Here is an 18,611-nt window from a genome sequence, read left to right on the forward strand (position 1 = left end):
CTCTGTCACCCCATCGCCATCCCCACGATGCGATCGCAGGGTGCCGATGGTTTGTATGGCAACCGGGGCAGGGCCAAAGGCAGTACCTAATAGAGTGTCTGTAATTTTTACACTGACAGGCATAATCCACTGCAATACAGAAGTATTTCAGTTCATTTTATTGCGGTTTGGGGAACTTCTCTGAGAAAGTTGCCCTGGTACAATACGGATTGCCTCACTTCCAGCGCAGATGATGACATTTTAGGGTAGATGTGCTTGGGCCCTCCCCTTCCTGGTTCCCGAATATATTATAGCCTTATTGCCTTATAGCCTTATACTTCCCATTTGGCACATTAGCGTTATAACATGCCATCTGTGCGATGTGCACGGCCTGCTTTATGTACCATGGAACATGCATATGCAGTAAATCGGTGTATTGTACAAAATATCCATGGCCTAAAACTTCATCATCTTCGCTGCTTCTACAGGGTCCACCTGTGGAGTCCAGCAAATTATAGCATGGGCTTTTATGCGAGAAAATGCTGGCCGTATAAATAAGTCTGGCCTATTTTTTTTCATCATTGCGTTCCAAGAGTCGTAACGTTAATTTTTATGTTATTTTTATTTTATTTTGCGGGACAGGTTGTATTTTTTAATGGCATCATTTTACATATAATATATAGAAAAACTTTTAATATATTTTTTGGTGGCGGAAATAGAAAGAATCCCAGCAAGTGTTTTAACAGTTTCGTTCTAGGAATTAGTGGGGGTCTTCATCAATACAAACTTCTGATATGCTCTATGTAAGGGAAGCATATTGCAGCTACAGGTCTGTGCTCATAGTAGCCAACTCGGCATAAAAATCTTTGTGCAATTTGGCTAATGGGAGCACCGAAAGGATAGAGTGGACTCCTAGTTTTGAATCCACTGTATTAATAAGGGAAGCACCCCCCCCCCCACCTATCCTTACCACCCTCCTGCCCCTCTCTGCGGTGACTGAGTGTCTGCTGTGTATGCACATATACACAGCAGCCTGTCAGTCACCGGCCTGAAGGGTGGGAGAGTGCTTTTCTCATGAATACAACGGACTCCTAAACCAGAGGCGTAGCTAGGTTCTCCTGCACCCGGGCCAAAGATTCAGATTGGCGCCCCCCCCCCAACTTATTTCCCGACATCTCCTTCCCCCTCGCCATGTTTTCTTTCCCTACCAATCAATGAGATGTCATTTTTTGTTCACAATTTTTTTTAATGTAACGAGTATAAAAGCATTTCTACATTTTACAAGCGATGTAGTTCTATAATGTAATTAGCATAAAAATAAATTAAAAGAAAATAAATGAAGGAGGCCACACACAGCCCCATGTAGATAGTGCCACACAGCCCCTGTCTTGTAGATAGTGCCACACACAGCCCCCTGTAGATAGTGCCACACACAGCCCCCCTTGTAAATAGTGCCACACACAGCCCCCCTTGTAAATAGTGCCACACACAGCCCCCCTTGTAAATAGTGCCACACACAGCCCCCCTTGTAAATAGTGCCACACAGCCCCCCTTGTAGATAGTGCCACACACAGCCCGCTGCCCCTTTGTAAATAGCGCCACACTCCCAACCCTTGTACTTAGCGCCACACTGTGAACAGACCGGTTAGCAGTAGCCTATCGTTACCACTCTCCGCTCTGCCTGGTGTGACTTACCGGAGGAGCCGAGGAGGTCATGCGGCACAGGCAATGGCGGAGTTTCTTCTGACTAGGGTTGGTGATAACCAGGGCCGGCTTTAGCTTGGATGGCGCCCTGTGCGGGACTCTCTATTGCCGCCCCCTACACAAACCAAAAATAAACCACATATATGGACACGCTGGAACATATATACTGTACATACATAAAGACAGATATTTAGACATACAGGCAAATTATACATACACACATTCTGGAATACATACATACAGGTATATATATATATATATATATATATAGACGTACAGACACATATACGCACACACACCGGCATATAAATACACAGACCGGAACATATACAAATACATAAAAGGCAGAAATATACAAGCACAAAGACACATACACAAACAGACCCATATATACGCACACAGGCACATATGTACACAGCACAGATAATGTAGTAGATGTTACCTGCAGTCCTATGTAACAACACAGATAACACAGTGATAACTCTCTAAATACAGATAGTAGTAGTGTTACCTGCAGTCCTATGTAACACCACAGATAACACAGTGATAACTCTTAGTACAGATAATGTAGTAGATGTAAGAGACAAACACATGCAGAGACACAGACAGAGAGACACACACACACACACACACACACACACTGTAACATATACACATACAAACACAGAGACACACATTACACACTACACACACAGACACTCACCATGTCTCCTTGCTGACAGGTCAGGACGGGCTGTGTGTGGGCAGAGCTTCCTCTCTGCTTCTCGGCAGAGCACAGAGTAGAGGCAGATGCAGGGAGGCTGCAGCACGGGAGTGGACCTGCCCCTGACCTGAGTCATCTGACCTCATGTCACTGACGTGAGGTCAGGTGACTGGACTGGTCCACTCCCTGGCCGTCACAGACCCCAGTCAGAACGCCGTAATGTCCTGGCTCTTCCTAAGCTGCTGCAGGTGTCCCACATACGGGGCGCCTGTCAGCAGCGATCAGCTGCTCTTCGGCGCCCCCCCCCTCCCTATCCTCCGGTTTGTGTCCGGGGCACATGCCCCGTCTGCCACCCCCTAGCTACGCCTCTGCCTAAACTATGAGTCTGCAGAATTTTATTTAGCGTTCCATTTTGGCTACTGGGAGCACCGACTTGTAGCTGTAATATGCTGCATTTACAAAGGACATATCAGAGGTTTGCATTGATTAAGACCCCCCACTGATCGCTAGAATGAAACTGCTATAACGCTTGTTAGAACTCATAGCATCGCTGACCCCTGTCTACTTTTCCTTGCATTATTCATGATCGCTAAAGCTGGCCCATAGCTTTGGATTATAGTCTATGTGGCGTCTTTTGCTCTCCTAATTAAAGTCGATAAACTAATGAGGGCATGGGCAGCTCTATTCTAGTAAGTGGTTGGGGTCTCAGAGCCTGGGTCCCACCAATGAAAGCTATTGTCCTGACCTATCATAAGTTTTCTACAAGTGGAGGTACACTTTAAGGAGCAGTTATGGTTTCACATGTGACTATTTCTATATAGGTATTTGTGTAGCAAGTATGTGATAATAGATAACATCTAGAAGGGAGTAAATACTTCCTTTCCATAGAATTTAAAGAATTCAGGCGACAATCAATGGCTACGAACCTGCATAGATGTATGTCTTTGATTTTAAAGGCACAATCAATATTTTTTATATCCTACACGAATTGCACTGTAACCGACCTTTTGATTTTTTAAATTAAAACAATGGTTTATGGTATTGCATTGTTTACCAAGACATTCCAGTAACCATAGACTTATCAATATCAGACAGCAAACCCATCAGATACCATTTCTATAATGAATGTGATTTGTTGCCTTTGGGAAGCATTGTAATTGCTTTTAAAAATTTTTTGTTTTAAAATGGAATGATTTACATGAAGATGTTCTATACAGCTCTAATGCGTCTCTTTATCCAGTGCTCATACTAGGAGAACTTTATGATAACTGATATGCACTTTTTTGTCTGACTCGCTCCCAGAAAGCATTTTATTGCAAACATTAATTTCTTGTTTACAAATGCAGGACGGTCAGGTCAAACATCATGTCTGTTCTGATAGTCGGAGCGCGGTAATTTGAGCATTGTCTGCTTTCCCTTCCAATTGTTATGGTACACTGACAAGATGTTATAGGGTAATGGGAAACGTCTCGCACTGCTTACATCTATTGTTAACAGGCCAGGTATCTTTGTCCTTTTTGTCACTTATACCGCTGTAGACTATACATTAACATAATGCATTTTTACAAAGGTGCATTTAAATTATTTCAAGTATTCATATATACTGAATCATTATGATATCACTTCTATAAGGATAAAGCCATGGATATGCAGCACTAAATTTATTGGTTTTATTGTCATTTTATTAAAAAAAGTTTTTTTTTTTAAACGGTTTCCATTAACCCTTTTTATATACTAAAAGAATAGACAAGTTATACCTCTAGGCGCATGCTGGTCTTCGTTGCCTACATCTATAAAGGTGAAGATACTGAGGCACCAAGAGATTGAATCAAATAATAATTGCTATATCTGTTCCTAAGGCCTAGCAGAATAAAATAATGAAAGTCTTCAAATAAAATGAACATTTTATAGGGCTTGAATTTCATTGTGCATTGATGTATTAACTTTGCTGGAACTACTTTGAAAGATAAAAGGTAGAGTTGCTATCCAAGAACCATGGATATGTCATGAGTGGAGCCGTGAACTTGTCAGAAGGTAGAATTACTCTAGTTTGCCTACACAGAATCTTGTCTGCTTGCCTTTGATCAGGGGTCTCAAACTCGACCGGGTAAATGGGCCACACAGAAAAAATGTGAATTTGACGGGCCGCATTACTTTCAAATTTGATATAATACAAAATTAATGTTAATCAATTAGTTATTTAAACTACTATAAAATTACTACGTTACTATAATAATACCGCTAGGTTTAAACTTGCCAGAAATTTGTGAGTTTACTCCACGTGCTTATTTTAATGATCTAGTTTTCCAGTTTAAGTGTCGCTAAATGCAGTCTGGCTGCTCAGTTGGCAGCGTTTGGCAGACACAAGAATGTCAAGATTGGGCAGCCCCTTTTTAGATGGTGCCACAGTGCCCTCTGTATAGAATTCCACAGTGCCCCCTGTATATAATTCCACAGTGCCCTCTGTAGATAGTGCCACGCCACAGGGCCCCCTGTATATAATTCCACAGTGCCCTCTGTAGATAGTGACACAGTGCCCTCTGTAGATAGTGACACAGTGCCCTCTGTAGATAATGCCACACTGCCCTCTGTAGATAATGCCACAGTGCCCTCTGTAGATCGCACCATTGGGGCTCCGTGTTGGAGTGGAATCCCCAGCCGGGGCGTTGCTGACTCTCTGGCCGTGGATTGCTCTGCTGCACGAGCCCCTGAAGTCACTGTCCATATATGGACAGTGACGTTAGGGAATCCTCCTGGACCGGATTGCCCGTTGCCAATGCTCGGGCCAGGGATTCCTCTGCTGGAGGAGCCCCGGAAGTCACTGTCCATATATGGACAGTGACTTCAGGGGCTCCTCCAGCAGAGGAATCCCCGGCCCAAGCGTCGGCAATGCCATGGCTGGGGATTCCACTCCTAGAGGGAGCCCCAATGGAGCTATCTACAGGGGGGGGGGGTGTAGCATTGTCAACAGGGTGGTGTGTGTGTGGGGCAATATCTACGAAGGGGGTTGCACCCTCTACAGTGGGCTGTGTGGCCATTACTCACCTACCACCAATTATCCAGCAGCGTGGGAAGGAGCTCCTTGAGCTCTCCCTCTCCTCTAGTGAGGGAACTTCGGTGCCCTGGGGGCAACCGATGACAGCCTCAGGGACTGCATGCGGCCCGCTGGCTGCTAGTTTGAGACCCCTGCCTTAGATACATCTATTAGAGAAGAATAGTCGCTGGGAAGTTTCATTAAATCAGGTATGACCCCCACCATGACCCTTTAGCTCCTTCTCTTCCAGCACTTTTAACATATTGGGTCTGGAGATTTGGGTGGACAAATGTTTTCTTTCATTCTATGAAAATGGACAAAAATCTTGTAAGGTGTCCATCATTTGCTTTACTGTGTTTGAACACAGGCTTGTTGACTACAAAATACCTTTCATTACTGACATAGAGGGACGGTCAACTGCAAATACCAAAGGAATGCTGGTCTGGAGGTCTACATTTCTAGACCTTGGCCTTTTCTAGTTTTCTAACATTAAAGTTATATACAGTTATTTCTGCTTGTTAAATGTTGGGCTTTCTGACTCACTAAATAGTTAATATTGATTTTTTTCCTTCAGTATTCTTGATCAGTATTTAATAGGAGGAATATGAGACTTGTACAAAAAACAGTTAGTTTATTTAAATACAATAATAAATCTCATACTATAACACAGACACATGCATAAAGAGATACATATGAAAATTTAGCTTAATATCTTTGTCCTGTATTTACAAATTATCTTACATAGTCATTGTATGGGATACTTGTCTCCATCTTGCTTGGCCCTGGGTCGGAATCGGTGTATGTCCTTGGGTGTATTCCTGGGTGACCCACCACTATGTCTACCTCTGTCTGTCATAAATACCCCAGAACATAGGCGTGTCTTAAAGGGGTTGGCCAGGAATGCATTTTATTTGTATTTTAACCTAATGTGATATGTACAATTATTTTTTGTTGATGGGTTCCTCCGACGGAAAGTTCTGACAGAATGCATCAACGGAATCCCAAACACTGATGTGAACACAGGCTAATACGTGAGAAATTTCTGTGCACAAGCTGCAATGGAGTAAACATATTTGCTATTAAGCCTTTTGTAGAATCTCTTGGGATCCAGGAACAGACCTGTGTACCAGCTGAGCAGACAAAACGTATCAATCGCCTAAATGCTTAAGGGACATGTATATAGATAAATGCTATCAATAGGCACTGCCAATAGGGCAACTTTATTTTTTTTGTTGTTTTTACTAATCAAGGTTACTGTTGCTTGCGTCTGAGCTGACATATCCTCCAATACTTCGGAAATTAGAAAATAGCCCTCAGCACCATTTACGGTCTCTTCTGTGCAAAATTGGCTCCAGGCTCCACCATATCCCAGAAACCAAAGTCCAAAAGAAGAAATCTATTGCCTCTGCACCGGAATGTTAGAGATAATCCTTGTCTTTATTCAAAAGTTGCAGATATAGAGAAGGCATATCTTCCAATACTCTAAAACTGCAATTTTGGACTAGGAAGTGAATGGCTGCTACCCAAAGGTATTGCACATAGTCGAATGCTGCTTGAACTACACTACATAACTTCAAAACAAATGTGTAAATGTACTGCCAGTTCAGTGCCGATGATGCTATGAACTTTAGAAGCCCATGTGCCTTTTTCTATGGTATGATTATAACGAAAATCTTATTTTCCTATGGTGTGAATTGAATATAGAAAAATGTGCAGAATCTTAACAATAACAAGCTCATGCAATAAACCCTTGTTTTCTAGTGTGCTGGAGAAGAAAACTGGGTGGACAATCGCACTATTTATGTCGGTCACAAAGAGCCTCCTCCGGGCACTGAAGCTTACATTCCTCAGAGATATCCAGATAACAGAATTGTCTCCTCAAAGGTAAGCTTGTTTACCCTTCTACACCAAGTCACCTGTGTGGTTACCTGGCTGCCGCCTTCCATCGCTACAGCTGCTTTCTTGTTTACGCTCTAAGCCCTGTGTGGCTCCGAATCGGAGTCACTTTTGCTAACTAAATACCTTGTGTCATTTTCTTCTGTATTTTATGCTTTGAGGAAAATTTTAGTTTGACAAAAGGTGATCCTAATCCTGAGATTCAGGTTTATGTAAAAAGAGAAGAAATAGTTTTGACGGGCGTTCACAGTATTTGCATTTGCTATATATCTTTAGTTTAACAAAAAAACAGACAGGGCAAAACGTTCTGGGGAAAAATTTAATTTTTTTGTCCAATCTGTTAAAAAAAACAACCCACAAAAAAACCCACCGAAATCTGAACTATTATAAATTAACATTGTTGCCAACGATCAATTCTATGTGCCTTTTGGTGCAACTGTATATCAGCAATCTTGATATAGATCTCCAGTAACAAGTAATTGTATGCCAGTACAATATATGGTGATGACATTTTTAGCAATCCTAATTGTATTACTCCCCTGTCATATTTTCCTTCGGACAGCTAACGTTATTAGCAGTACCCAGACATTAAAATAAAGAGTGTAAGTAAAATTGTAAATAATAATATTTTTAAGAATTTTAATCTGAGTGTCATAATGTCACAGGAAAAATCTAACTTTGCAGAAAAGTGAGAACGGAGGGTGCAATACGGAGAGCCCTCTGATCTTGGAAGCAGAGTGGGGAACACAGGTCTAATCACTGTTCTTTGAAAGGGGTGGGTGGGGGTTGTCCTAATTGACACCTAAAAATCTTCGGGGGGCTACTATAGATATTCTTGTGACATAGAGGGAAGAAAAGCACCAGTGACCACATTCATTCTATGTCACAGTAAGGCAGAGGGACAGCTAAAGCAGTTTTACAGTGTGAGGACTCCACCAAACAACTCCACGTATCTTTTCTTCTTGGACCCCGTTGAGTGTGTCCGGGGATGGGAGAAATATTGGGGTTAATTGCATCAGTGTTTTATTTAGTAGTAAGCATTTAATACAACAAGGGATGTGATAAAAAAACACTAACACTAAAATTAAGATTGATCTAATATGATGCATGCCATGGAAATTCACCCACAGAATATAATATATAGTAGACATTTTAGTGCCACAACACATGGCAGAGTTTGACATTGCATTAGGTTTTGTTAGTTTTTGTTCCCGTTAAGCTCTCCCTATTGTTATCAGGAATTTCAGAAATGTCAACAAGCAACAATAGATCAAGCTAATGGCTTCATCAGACACATCATCTACAGCTCCTGAATTTCTGCAGATCCGCTTGGAGATGCTGTTCTTGTTTGGTGTAGTGTACAAAAGGGAGAGAACTTGTGGTTCGGGGTTATTAATGGGAATGAATACACCAGTGGATAAACAGGCTTTATTCTCTGCTCATCTCTTTATGTTGGGTCCCTGATTTATGTTATTCCTAAGCTTAGTAATTAGTGCAATTATTGATTAAGTAGAATAAGTTGCCCAGTGTTTTGTTAATGAGATACTTTCTTATTGAGGCTAATGAAAACAGGCACAGCTGTGTGCTCAACCGCTTGCTGCGCTACCATTAAGTACGCTAGCCATGCATAGGTAATCAGAAAATCACCGTCTTTAGCCGCTTTTTATTTTATTTCATCTTTGTTAGATGGAAATGTTTATTGGATTAGATAATTACATTTGGTTTGAACAAAAAAAATGATTCGCTCAATAATGAATTTATTACTGAGAACTTTCATCCAGGCATCCGCTAACATTGTGATCTGGCACACGCTCCTTGTTTGTAAGCATTATGGCTGTACGGTTCACGTTGCATTGTGTGTATTAGCATTATCTAGCATTAGGGGTCATGATTAGTTAATGAAATAATACCAGTGCTGGTTTCAATTATTGAAAATGAGCATAGTCATCAGATGGCATGTTAGGAGACAGATCGAAGTTTAGAACTTTCTACAGCTGAGTTTCATCTGCATTGTTTTTCTTCTGATTTTAGGCTATTACTAGCTCATTTAATTCAAAATATTACATTTTGCCTTTCTAGAACTGTAAATATGCTGTAATACTAGGAGCCAGTCATTGTATACTGCAAATAAAAAGTAACTATGACTCCTTGAGGTCTCCTCTTCTGTCAAGATGTGGTCAATTCCATTCACCCGTTTCTTAGGTGACCAGTATGGCCACTATTACAGCCCCATGAAGCTTTTCCTGGCTCCTCAAAAGCTATGGACAACATTTGGGGTCTTTATTTTTCTTTATTAAAATGCATTTATTTAGTGATAAAAATCACATTTGCAGTTGACTTTTATTTAAAAAAATTCACTGTTTCTGAGCTGAATCCGTCTGTCAGAGTGGCTCAAAGACGGAGACAGATTAGGCTCAAAAAGGCTTTCTGCAGCTTCTATGTACTGTTATACATAGAAGCTGCAGTAGTTAAACAGTCGACTGCGCTATTGATTCCGTCGAAAAAACGGAAACTTGCCAGAACGGTGAAAAAAGGAAACCATTAGCAATGTTTCTGTCACCATTGATATCAATGGTGATGCAAACGGAAGCTGTGGTTTCCGTTTGACTTTCTGTTTGTGAGGTTCCACGACGGAACCCTTCTACGGCAAGCGAACGCTGATGTGAACAGGCCCTTAATTACAGAAGTTATTTTCAACACTAAATAAATGCATTTCAATAAAAATAAAGACCCCCCCAATGTTGTCCATAGCCTTTAAGGAGCCAAGAAAAGCTGTATGGGACTGTAATGGTGGCAATATTGGTCGCCTAAGAAACGGGTGAATGAAATTTAACCCGAGATATTACTGGGAGAAGCTGTAGACACAACCACACATTTCTTCTGCAGCAGCAGCCACCGCAGGAGCAATGTGGTTTACATGGCACCTATTCAAATAAATGAGTCCTCCAGAGCGGGAGCTGCTTGTTGCAGCATTTTTTATTCTGTTTGCACTGACTGATAGCGGGGTTCCTGATATCAATATGCCTGAAAAGAGCAAATGAATAGGGGACAACTCTTTTAACAGCACATTTCTGTCTAGATATGCCGTGAGCTATTACATACTGTAGTGCATAAGAAGCAGATATGCTGTTAAGCATTATACTGGGAGGTAATACACAATAACCAAGATATGAGACCAGATCACAAAGAAGAGAGTTCATTTTTTTTCTATTATATGAGATAGAAGTGCATGGAGAACTGCAAGATTGCTATTCTTCCGTTCACTCAGCAAAAACACGATTATTGACTGAGACATTATGACCCTGGGACAGATCTTCATGTTCTGAGACAGTCGCTATTAAAAAGAGACTATTGATCAATCCATAAATGCTATATATTTTTCAGATCCGTTGCAGTACTACAGAGAATAGTTTGACCTAAAGAAATTTTACATAGAATATATAAACACTTGTCTTTTGCTGTTTGCTGCTACAAAGATATGCTGCGAACCAGAAAAAATGTCACGTAGGGTTCTTCAAGTACGACATGTTTCTAATGGTGCCAGTGAAGCATTGACCTTAAAGGGAACCGGTCACCAGCATTTCACCTATTAAACCAGCAATACCTGGTGGTAGTGGGAGAAAAATAATTTTTATATAACCTATAATTGTCTTCTTAGTCGGCTCTGTAGCTTTAGTATTCAGTTTTTTAGTGTTCCTGTGCCGTATGCTAATGAAGATAAAAGAGTCAAATCTTCGTTTGGAAAGAGTCATATCTTCATTCCTCAGGTCTTTCCAAGTTTACCCCGCCTCCTTCCTTTTGATTGACAGCTCCTCCCCTCCCCCCAGCAGACAAAATCCCACGCTTGTGTACTGATGTCCTCTTCTGGTGTGTGCGCACAAAGGGACGTTGGATTATTACGATAAAAGGTGCAAAATGTTTGCAGACCGTTATTTACAGTCGGAGGAAGAATTTAGGAGAGGGGATAACGGCAATGAACTTTTGATAGCAGCGACCAGTGAGGCATAAGTAAAGTTCAATAGGTGAAATGCTGGTGACAGGTTCCCTTTAAGGATGCTAACTTGAGTGAATATTGTGTTGTAGATCTATAAGTGACAGGGATTCTAAATAGAATATATTTCTAAAAAGTTGATCATGGGTTTGATCTTTGCTCTTCCACGTTTATGTATTTGGAAGATACTGCTGTGGGGCCCATATAGAACAACATCCTAGGTCAGATTATTTGTAAGATTTCTCCACTCCACCACAAAATAAAATCCTGGCGGACATGACACCCTTCTTTCCTACAAAGAAGACAAAGTGGTTATGATTGAAAAAAAAGTCTCAGAACCAAATTTGTGCATCATGTTCATTTTTTTTTTTTATATACTTTTTGTTTGGACCCCAGCTAAAGGAATAGGTTGACTGTGAGTTAGATAGGATCAGACTTACTTCATTTTATATATATATATATATATATATATACTATATGTTGATATTAATATAATAGTATGAGATACTTGATGAAAAAAACAACATTTTTCAGTTACTACACTAGGTCTATACTACAATTGTACAACACATACAAAATCAGGTTGAGGTCTGGGTAAAATTCGTATCGGTCTTCCACTCCTAACGTTATATGGTAAATTTACACACTACAATCTTTCAAACCAACAATGATGGATCAATGGTGTGAAAAATTGTGGCCAAGTATCTGATTTGCACTAGTAGGATTTTTGCAACTCCCTGATGAGCGTCATCATTGCCTAGTGACAGCTCTCATGGGAGCATAGGCAACTATGTCATGTGTAAATGTTGTTAGGAGCAGCATTTTCATTTACCATTCATGCCAGCAATAACATTGATTATTACGGCAACAAAATCAATAAAGATCAACATTACACTATAGTTTTATCGTTTATTGTTGATCTTCTTCAATCACACTGGCCAATAATCGCTTTTAAATCATGACGATAGTTGGCAAGTGTAAACGGCCCTTACTTACCAGGGGATTAGTTTTTTTTTTTTCTCCTTTGGGACACTTCAAATACAACTTTTATCCCCAAGTGGATGCCTCTGTTGTTAGACTAATGTGCTTGCAGCCTTAAAGGAAATGGTAATACAATATGAAATATTTCATAGTAAAATGTTTAATATTAAATCAACAAGCACTACAGAAAACCTAAAAGGAATATTAAAGCAAAGTGCTAGAAGCTGCAACGTAATTTTTGAGTCACATATATTCTATGAAGCATTCTTTTTTTATTTTTTTTTATCTTAAATCAAGTACATTTTTATTGAAATTTTGTTTTATAAAACACGTACACAGAGGTACAAATAAGTACAAATGGTACATAAAAAATGATGACGTGCTCTCTGGCCTCCAATGATGATGTTGTAGACGCTGCAGCCTGTGATTGGCTGCAGCGGTCACATGGGATGAAACATCATCCCAGGAGGCCAGACTGCAGGAAGAAGTAGGGCGTTCTGGGCAAGTATGATTTTTTTTTTTTTTTTATTATTCAGGCGTAATTGCTTGGCTTCCTGTTGCCGGTTTTGCAACTCCAGGAAAAATTGACATGCAGCAGGAATTGAATTCTGCACCGCAGGTCAATTTATTAACATTTATGCTGCGTTTTTTTTTCCGCAGCGTGGGCGTGAGATTTTCTAAATCTAATGCACTTTGTTGCTACTGTAAATGCTGCGGAATTTCCACACAGAATTCTGTTGTGGAAATTCAGCAGCGTTTACGCTACGTGGGAACCCGGCCTAAGTAAAACTCTATCCCTGATCGAAGCATTAATTTTTTAAACACCGGGCCTACCCTCCCTGTCATTCTACAGTCATTTTGTTGTTAACTTTGAGCCATTCACCTTCTTTCATTACTACATTTTTGTGTTCAGCTTTGAGGTGTGTTTCAGGTGAGTGTCATGGAGAAGACTGCCCAGTTAGTGGTAAATTAGCTATAAAATTGATTGAACGTCCATCGTTTCATGTATGCAGTGATAGCCATCACAAAGTCTGTACATTCCAATTACATGATCACGACTCCATTTTTGACAATGGAGCTTACAAATGGAGGGCACATATATTCACCCTCCATATATCTTAAAAAGCTGTCTGTTTTGTTAATCATTTGCCCATAAAACTAATGTCCCCCCTTCAGATGTTCAATTGGTATGTTTTTTTCCCCAGCAAGACGGGTTTTCCATTTTGTGCAACCCTACTTCCAGTTAGACGAGCATCACCAAATCTTGTCTGAATTGTTGATGATGAAATATCTTTATTCTGATATCATTTGGCTGAGCTCAGCTAGTTTCACAGAGTACAATTTACTTTTCAGATTCTGAGGTAATCTTTGGCCTTCCTGACCTTGCATTGTTCTTATGAAATCAATTGATGGACTTGGCCACAATGGTTAGAAATAGTTCCGCAGTTTTTTCTGTTTGTTATTAAGAACGACCTTCATTAAATGTAGTTCTAGGCTGCTTTCAAGCTTTGCTTAACTAATCATATATTTCTATTGTCTGCTCTCTAAAGATGGCCATACCCCTTAAAGATCTGTCAATGAAATGTTCGTTCTGACCACAGCTATTCCTCTTGACTCCCTCATACACATGCACGCTCAGTCAAGCGTGCATGGCAGCAGCTTACCTCCTGTGAGAACAAAGAAATGTTGAAATCCAACATGCCTCGATCCTTCCTTTCCCTGACATCCGCCTTCCGGGGAGAGTTGGGACACCCCCATACACATTAGATGGTCAACTACTCCTGATTGCGGCATTCAAAGGGAAAGCGTCAGGGGGAACCCCCGTTTGATTTCATCACAGTAATTTCCTGTGAAGCGATCGAGGGCAATCCCTTAAATGGACAGAGAGCCCAGGGTCTATTGAACGACCCCGAGGCTGTCTGACCATATTTCCTGTTGTTAGGGAATACTTAGTAAACAGACAGTTGATACCTATTAGTACACAGGCTTATGTACTGGCATTAAGACATATGTCAGTACATTATAGTTAAAAAATAAATCTCAAAATGTAAATAAAATTCCCCTATGGGATTATGTTTTTATTTTTTTTAAATGAATAGAAAAACGTAAAAAAAAAAAAATGGGGAAAAAAATACAAACAAACGCACATTTGTTACAATAAATAACATTTATTAAATGGAAGTCCCAAAACATAAAATTATATTTATATACATATTTGTTATTGTTACGACCGTAATAACCTAAACAATAATTATATAGCATCATTTATGAGGATTGGTGTATGCTGTAGGAAAAAAAATGTGGTGTTTTTTTTCGGCATTTTTTGCCAAAATGAAAATGTAAATATAAATCAAACACTAATGTTTATGTAACAAACAATGATATATTCATAAAGTACAGCTCGTCCCGCGAAAAACAATGCCTCATACAGCTACGTTGAATAAAAAATTACCATTACAGTGTTAACAGGCTTATCAGCCAACATTCAACAGACAATTAATGGACTGTAAAATTGTATAGTTATGCGGTTAAATTTCATAAAAAATACTAAATATTATACGCTATTAACATTAAAATAGGAAAACCCCTAGCTACAGTGTAATGTCCGCCATTGGGGGCTGCTACTAATGGACATTGAAGATAAATCGGCAACTAAATAGAATATAAAAAAACTACTCAGGTAGAAGACCCAGGGGACGTTTTTGATTTGTCAGAAAAAATCCCTTTAATTTTCCAATGTTCTGTTGAAGTGTATTGTAATTTAGCATGCTGTAATATACGGTTTCTATCAATAAGTAAAATTCCAGAGATTTGCCATCTGATAGTGTGCAGTAAATATATCATATTAGGGTGTGTGACCTCAAGCGCAGTTACCTAGGTTATACCACTTCATTTATTGCAGTGTAGAAACAATAAAGTGTCCCTTCTGTATCCTTTGCTGGACTAAGCAAATAAATGATGAGTGGTAAAAGTTGAAACACTTCTCAGAATTAACTCCTGTAAGGCGAGATTCACACGAACGTGGCGAGATTCACACAAACGTGGCGAGATTCACACGAATGTGTGCGTTTTGCGCGCGTTACAGTTTCATGTGGCATCAGTGTTTGGTGCATGGCTGCATGTTTTTTGCGTGTATGGGCTCGTTATGACACGTGGTTTTAATGTTTAGAAACATAAATGAAGGAGGTAGTTTTATTATTTTCTTCATTTCGTCAACAACTGTAGCGCAAATCACGCGCGGAACACGGAAAATACGCTCGTGTAAATAAGGCCTAAGTCATTGAGTCATTTCGGTCACGGCGATACCATATATGTGTACTTTTACTTTTTACAGTTTTACTAAATAAAACCACTTTTTATGGAAAAAAATGGTTTTATTAATTTTTTTACTGTCATTTTTATTAATAATTTTTATTTTACATTATTTTATTAGTCTCACTAGGGGATTTTACTATGCGATCTGTAGATGGCTGCTATATTGCTTTGGTATACCTCTGGCACGTCCTAATAGGCATATGCCCGGGGCAGACCTGGGGGCTTTTATCGGCCCCCAGCTGACATAACACCCCATCGGAGGCCCGCGATTTCATTTGCGGGCCGCCGATGCGTGACAGAGTGAGATCCCTCCCTCTGTAAACAAGTTAAATGCAGCTGTCGCTATTGACCGCAGCATTTAACAGGTTAAAAGGCCGAGATCTAAGTAAACTTCGATCTCAGACATCCGAGCCACGGCTACAGGGTGCACGGGACACCCGTGCAGGATTTAGACTGGGCCGCCGTGAAAAGGTAGCTGGTCACAAGCAGGTAGCGAGTAGCTGGACACTGGCAGGTAGCTGGACACTGGCAGGTAGTGGGTAGCTGGACACTGGCAGGTAGCGAGTAGCTGGATACAGGCAGGTAGCAGGTAATGGACACTAGCAGTTAGGGTAGCTAGTCACAGGCAGGTAGCCGGTAATGGACACAGGCAGATAGCTGGTCTCAAGCAGGTAGCGGATAGCTGGACACTGGCGGGTAGCTGGACACTGGCAGGTGGCGGGTAGCTGGACACTCGCAGGTAGCTGGACACTAGCAGGTGGTGGGTAGCTGGACACTGGCAGGTAGCTGGACACTGCCAGGTGGCGGGTAGCTAGACACAGGCAGATGGCGGGTAGCTGGACACTGGCAGGTGGCAGGTAGCTGGACGCTGGCACGTGGCGGGTAGCTGGACACTGGCAGGTAAGCTAACTGATCGCTAAAACAGAGTGGCAGAAGCGGAGCGTTGTGGCGCTTTGTTTCTGATCGGCTTTCGTCGGAAAGCCGAACTAGCAGTGTACGGACTCATAGACTTTATATTGAGCCTGTACACCTCTCTGAGGAAAGCCGATCAGAAACGAATCGGCCGAGCACTCCCACGAGCGCTTCTTCCACTTTGTTTTAGCAATCGGTGGGGGTCTCCGTGCTCAGACCTCCACCGATCAAAACTTCTGACATGTCACTTTGACATGTCAAAAGTTTTTTTTTTAAATTTAGTTACACTTTAAATATTTTTTTTTATCATTTGGTGTTTTATTTAATTAAACATAATATTCTTAGTGGGATAACCCCTTTAACATCTGCATGGAGTCTCACAATTCCTGAAAGGGTTCTGTAAATTTTTAGAACTATAGCGAACATAAAAGCACATGTAGTGCCCTGACTTTGTAAAGTTCAGTCACTGACTGCTGATTTTGTGGCTGCTGAGGTGGAGGCATTGTATACAGTCGATTGTATAAACTTGGGGAACAAATCTTGACTCACACTATAGCGCAGAAATTGGAGAGCCCATGGTGACCTGGTTCCAGCCCTACAGTCTTATTTTAGTGAATGCACAAGTTGAACCATAGAGCTTTGATTTTGATTTTGTAATTGAATTGGAAAATATTGCTGTTTAATTCATGATTAATTAACTAAAATGTATCAAGCATGATACATTAATCCTTATGTCTTTTTTTTTTGTTTGCCCCTTCAGTACACATTTTGGAACTTTATACCGAAGAACCTATTTGAACAATTCCGAAGAATAGCAAATTTTTACTTTCTAATAATTTTCCTTGTGCAGGTAAGTTTTTGGTAAATTCGAACATTTAACATATTTTACTTATATTTATTTTTTGTGTTATGTATTTTTAATTTAAAATGTGTATGCCTTAATGTAATTTCATAGATCATACTTTTTTTTTTTTTTGTCAACAAATTTACATAAAATAGCTTCATTTTTTTTCTCTCCAGATTTTAAGATATTTCAAATAAGCTTTATTCCATGGCGTCATAGTAGGATTCATGTTTTAAACGTTAGTGTTCAGTGCATACAGACTTTAAAGCGGCTCTGTCACCAGTTTTTAACTGCCCTATCTCCTACCTAATCTAATAGGTGCTTTAATGTAGATAACTACTATTTTTGTGGGGGGGTTTTAAAACGTTTATTTTTGACCATGAACATTTTAAGATTTATGCAAAATTGTTCTTAATGCCCAACTGGGCATTTTTTTACTTTTGACCAAGTGGGTGTTGTAAAGAAAAGTGTATGACGCTGACCAATCAGCGTAATACACTTCTCTTCATTCCAGCCCAGCTGGATCCACAGCACAGAGTGATCTCGCGAGATCAGGCTGTGACGTCACTTCATCCCGCGAGTCCTTCACTGGAGCGATGGAACACTAAACAGACATCGCCTCCAGCCGCTGCAGATTCGTAAAAACGTTCTGGCACGGCTGGAGGTGATGTCTGTTCACTATTCCGTCGCCCCATTGAAGAACCTGCAGGAGGAAGTGATGTCACGGCGTAATCTTGCAAGATCACGCTGTGCTGTGGATCAACCTGGGCTGGAATGAAGAGAAGTGTTTGACGCTGATTGATCAGCGTCATACACTTTTCTTTACAACGCCCACTTGGTCAAAAACAAAGAAACGCCCAGTTGGGCATTAAGAACAAATTTGCCTAAATCTTAAAATGTTCATAACTTGGTCAAAAATAAACGTTTTTAAACAAAAAACATAAAACAGTAGTTATCTACATTAAAGTGCCTATTAGATTAGGTAGGAGATAGGGCAGTTATAAACTGGTGACAGCCTCTTTAATGACATTTTGGTTGGCCAGCAGCCAAGTCTAACAGTTCTGACTCTGAGCCACTGACCGACATCTTTGGTGCTGTCTATCGACAAGTGCACCATAATAATTTAGTGTATGAAGAATCTATCCTGTTGAATCCTTTTTGCCCCCAATAGTTGAATATTTGCCAGGCCCATTAGCCTTTGGGATTTCCGGAGAATTCCACCTTGACCTGTTGAGCTTGACCTTTATTCATT

The 18,611-nt window shown here is 40.4% G+C and overlaps 1 protein-coding gene across 3 annotated transcripts in view; it reads left to right on the forward strand.

The window, feature by feature from the left end:
• The window catches only part of ATP11A (ATPase phospholipid transporting 11A), a 165,085-nt gene that overhangs the window by 63,294 nt on the left and 83,180 nt on the right, over positions 1-18,611 (forward strand). For all 3 annotated transcript variants that reach the window (XM_075852521.1, XM_075852523.1, XM_075852522.1), the window contains exons 2-3: positions 7,182-7,304; positions 17,276-17,365. In XM_075852521.1, coding sequence (XP_075708636.1) covers positions 7,182-7,304; positions 17,276-17,365 — 213 coding nt within the window. The remainder of the gene's footprint in view (positions 1-7,181; positions 7,305-17,275; positions 17,366-18,611) is intronic.

The sequence above is a fragment of the Rhinoderma darwinii genome, chromosome 2 (assembly GCF_050947455.1).
Source record: "Rhinoderma darwinii isolate aRhiDar2 chromosome 2, aRhiDar2.hap1, whole genome shotgun sequence".
NCBI lineage: Eukaryota > Metazoa > Chordata > Amphibia > Anura > Rhinodermatidae > Rhinoderma > Rhinoderma darwinii.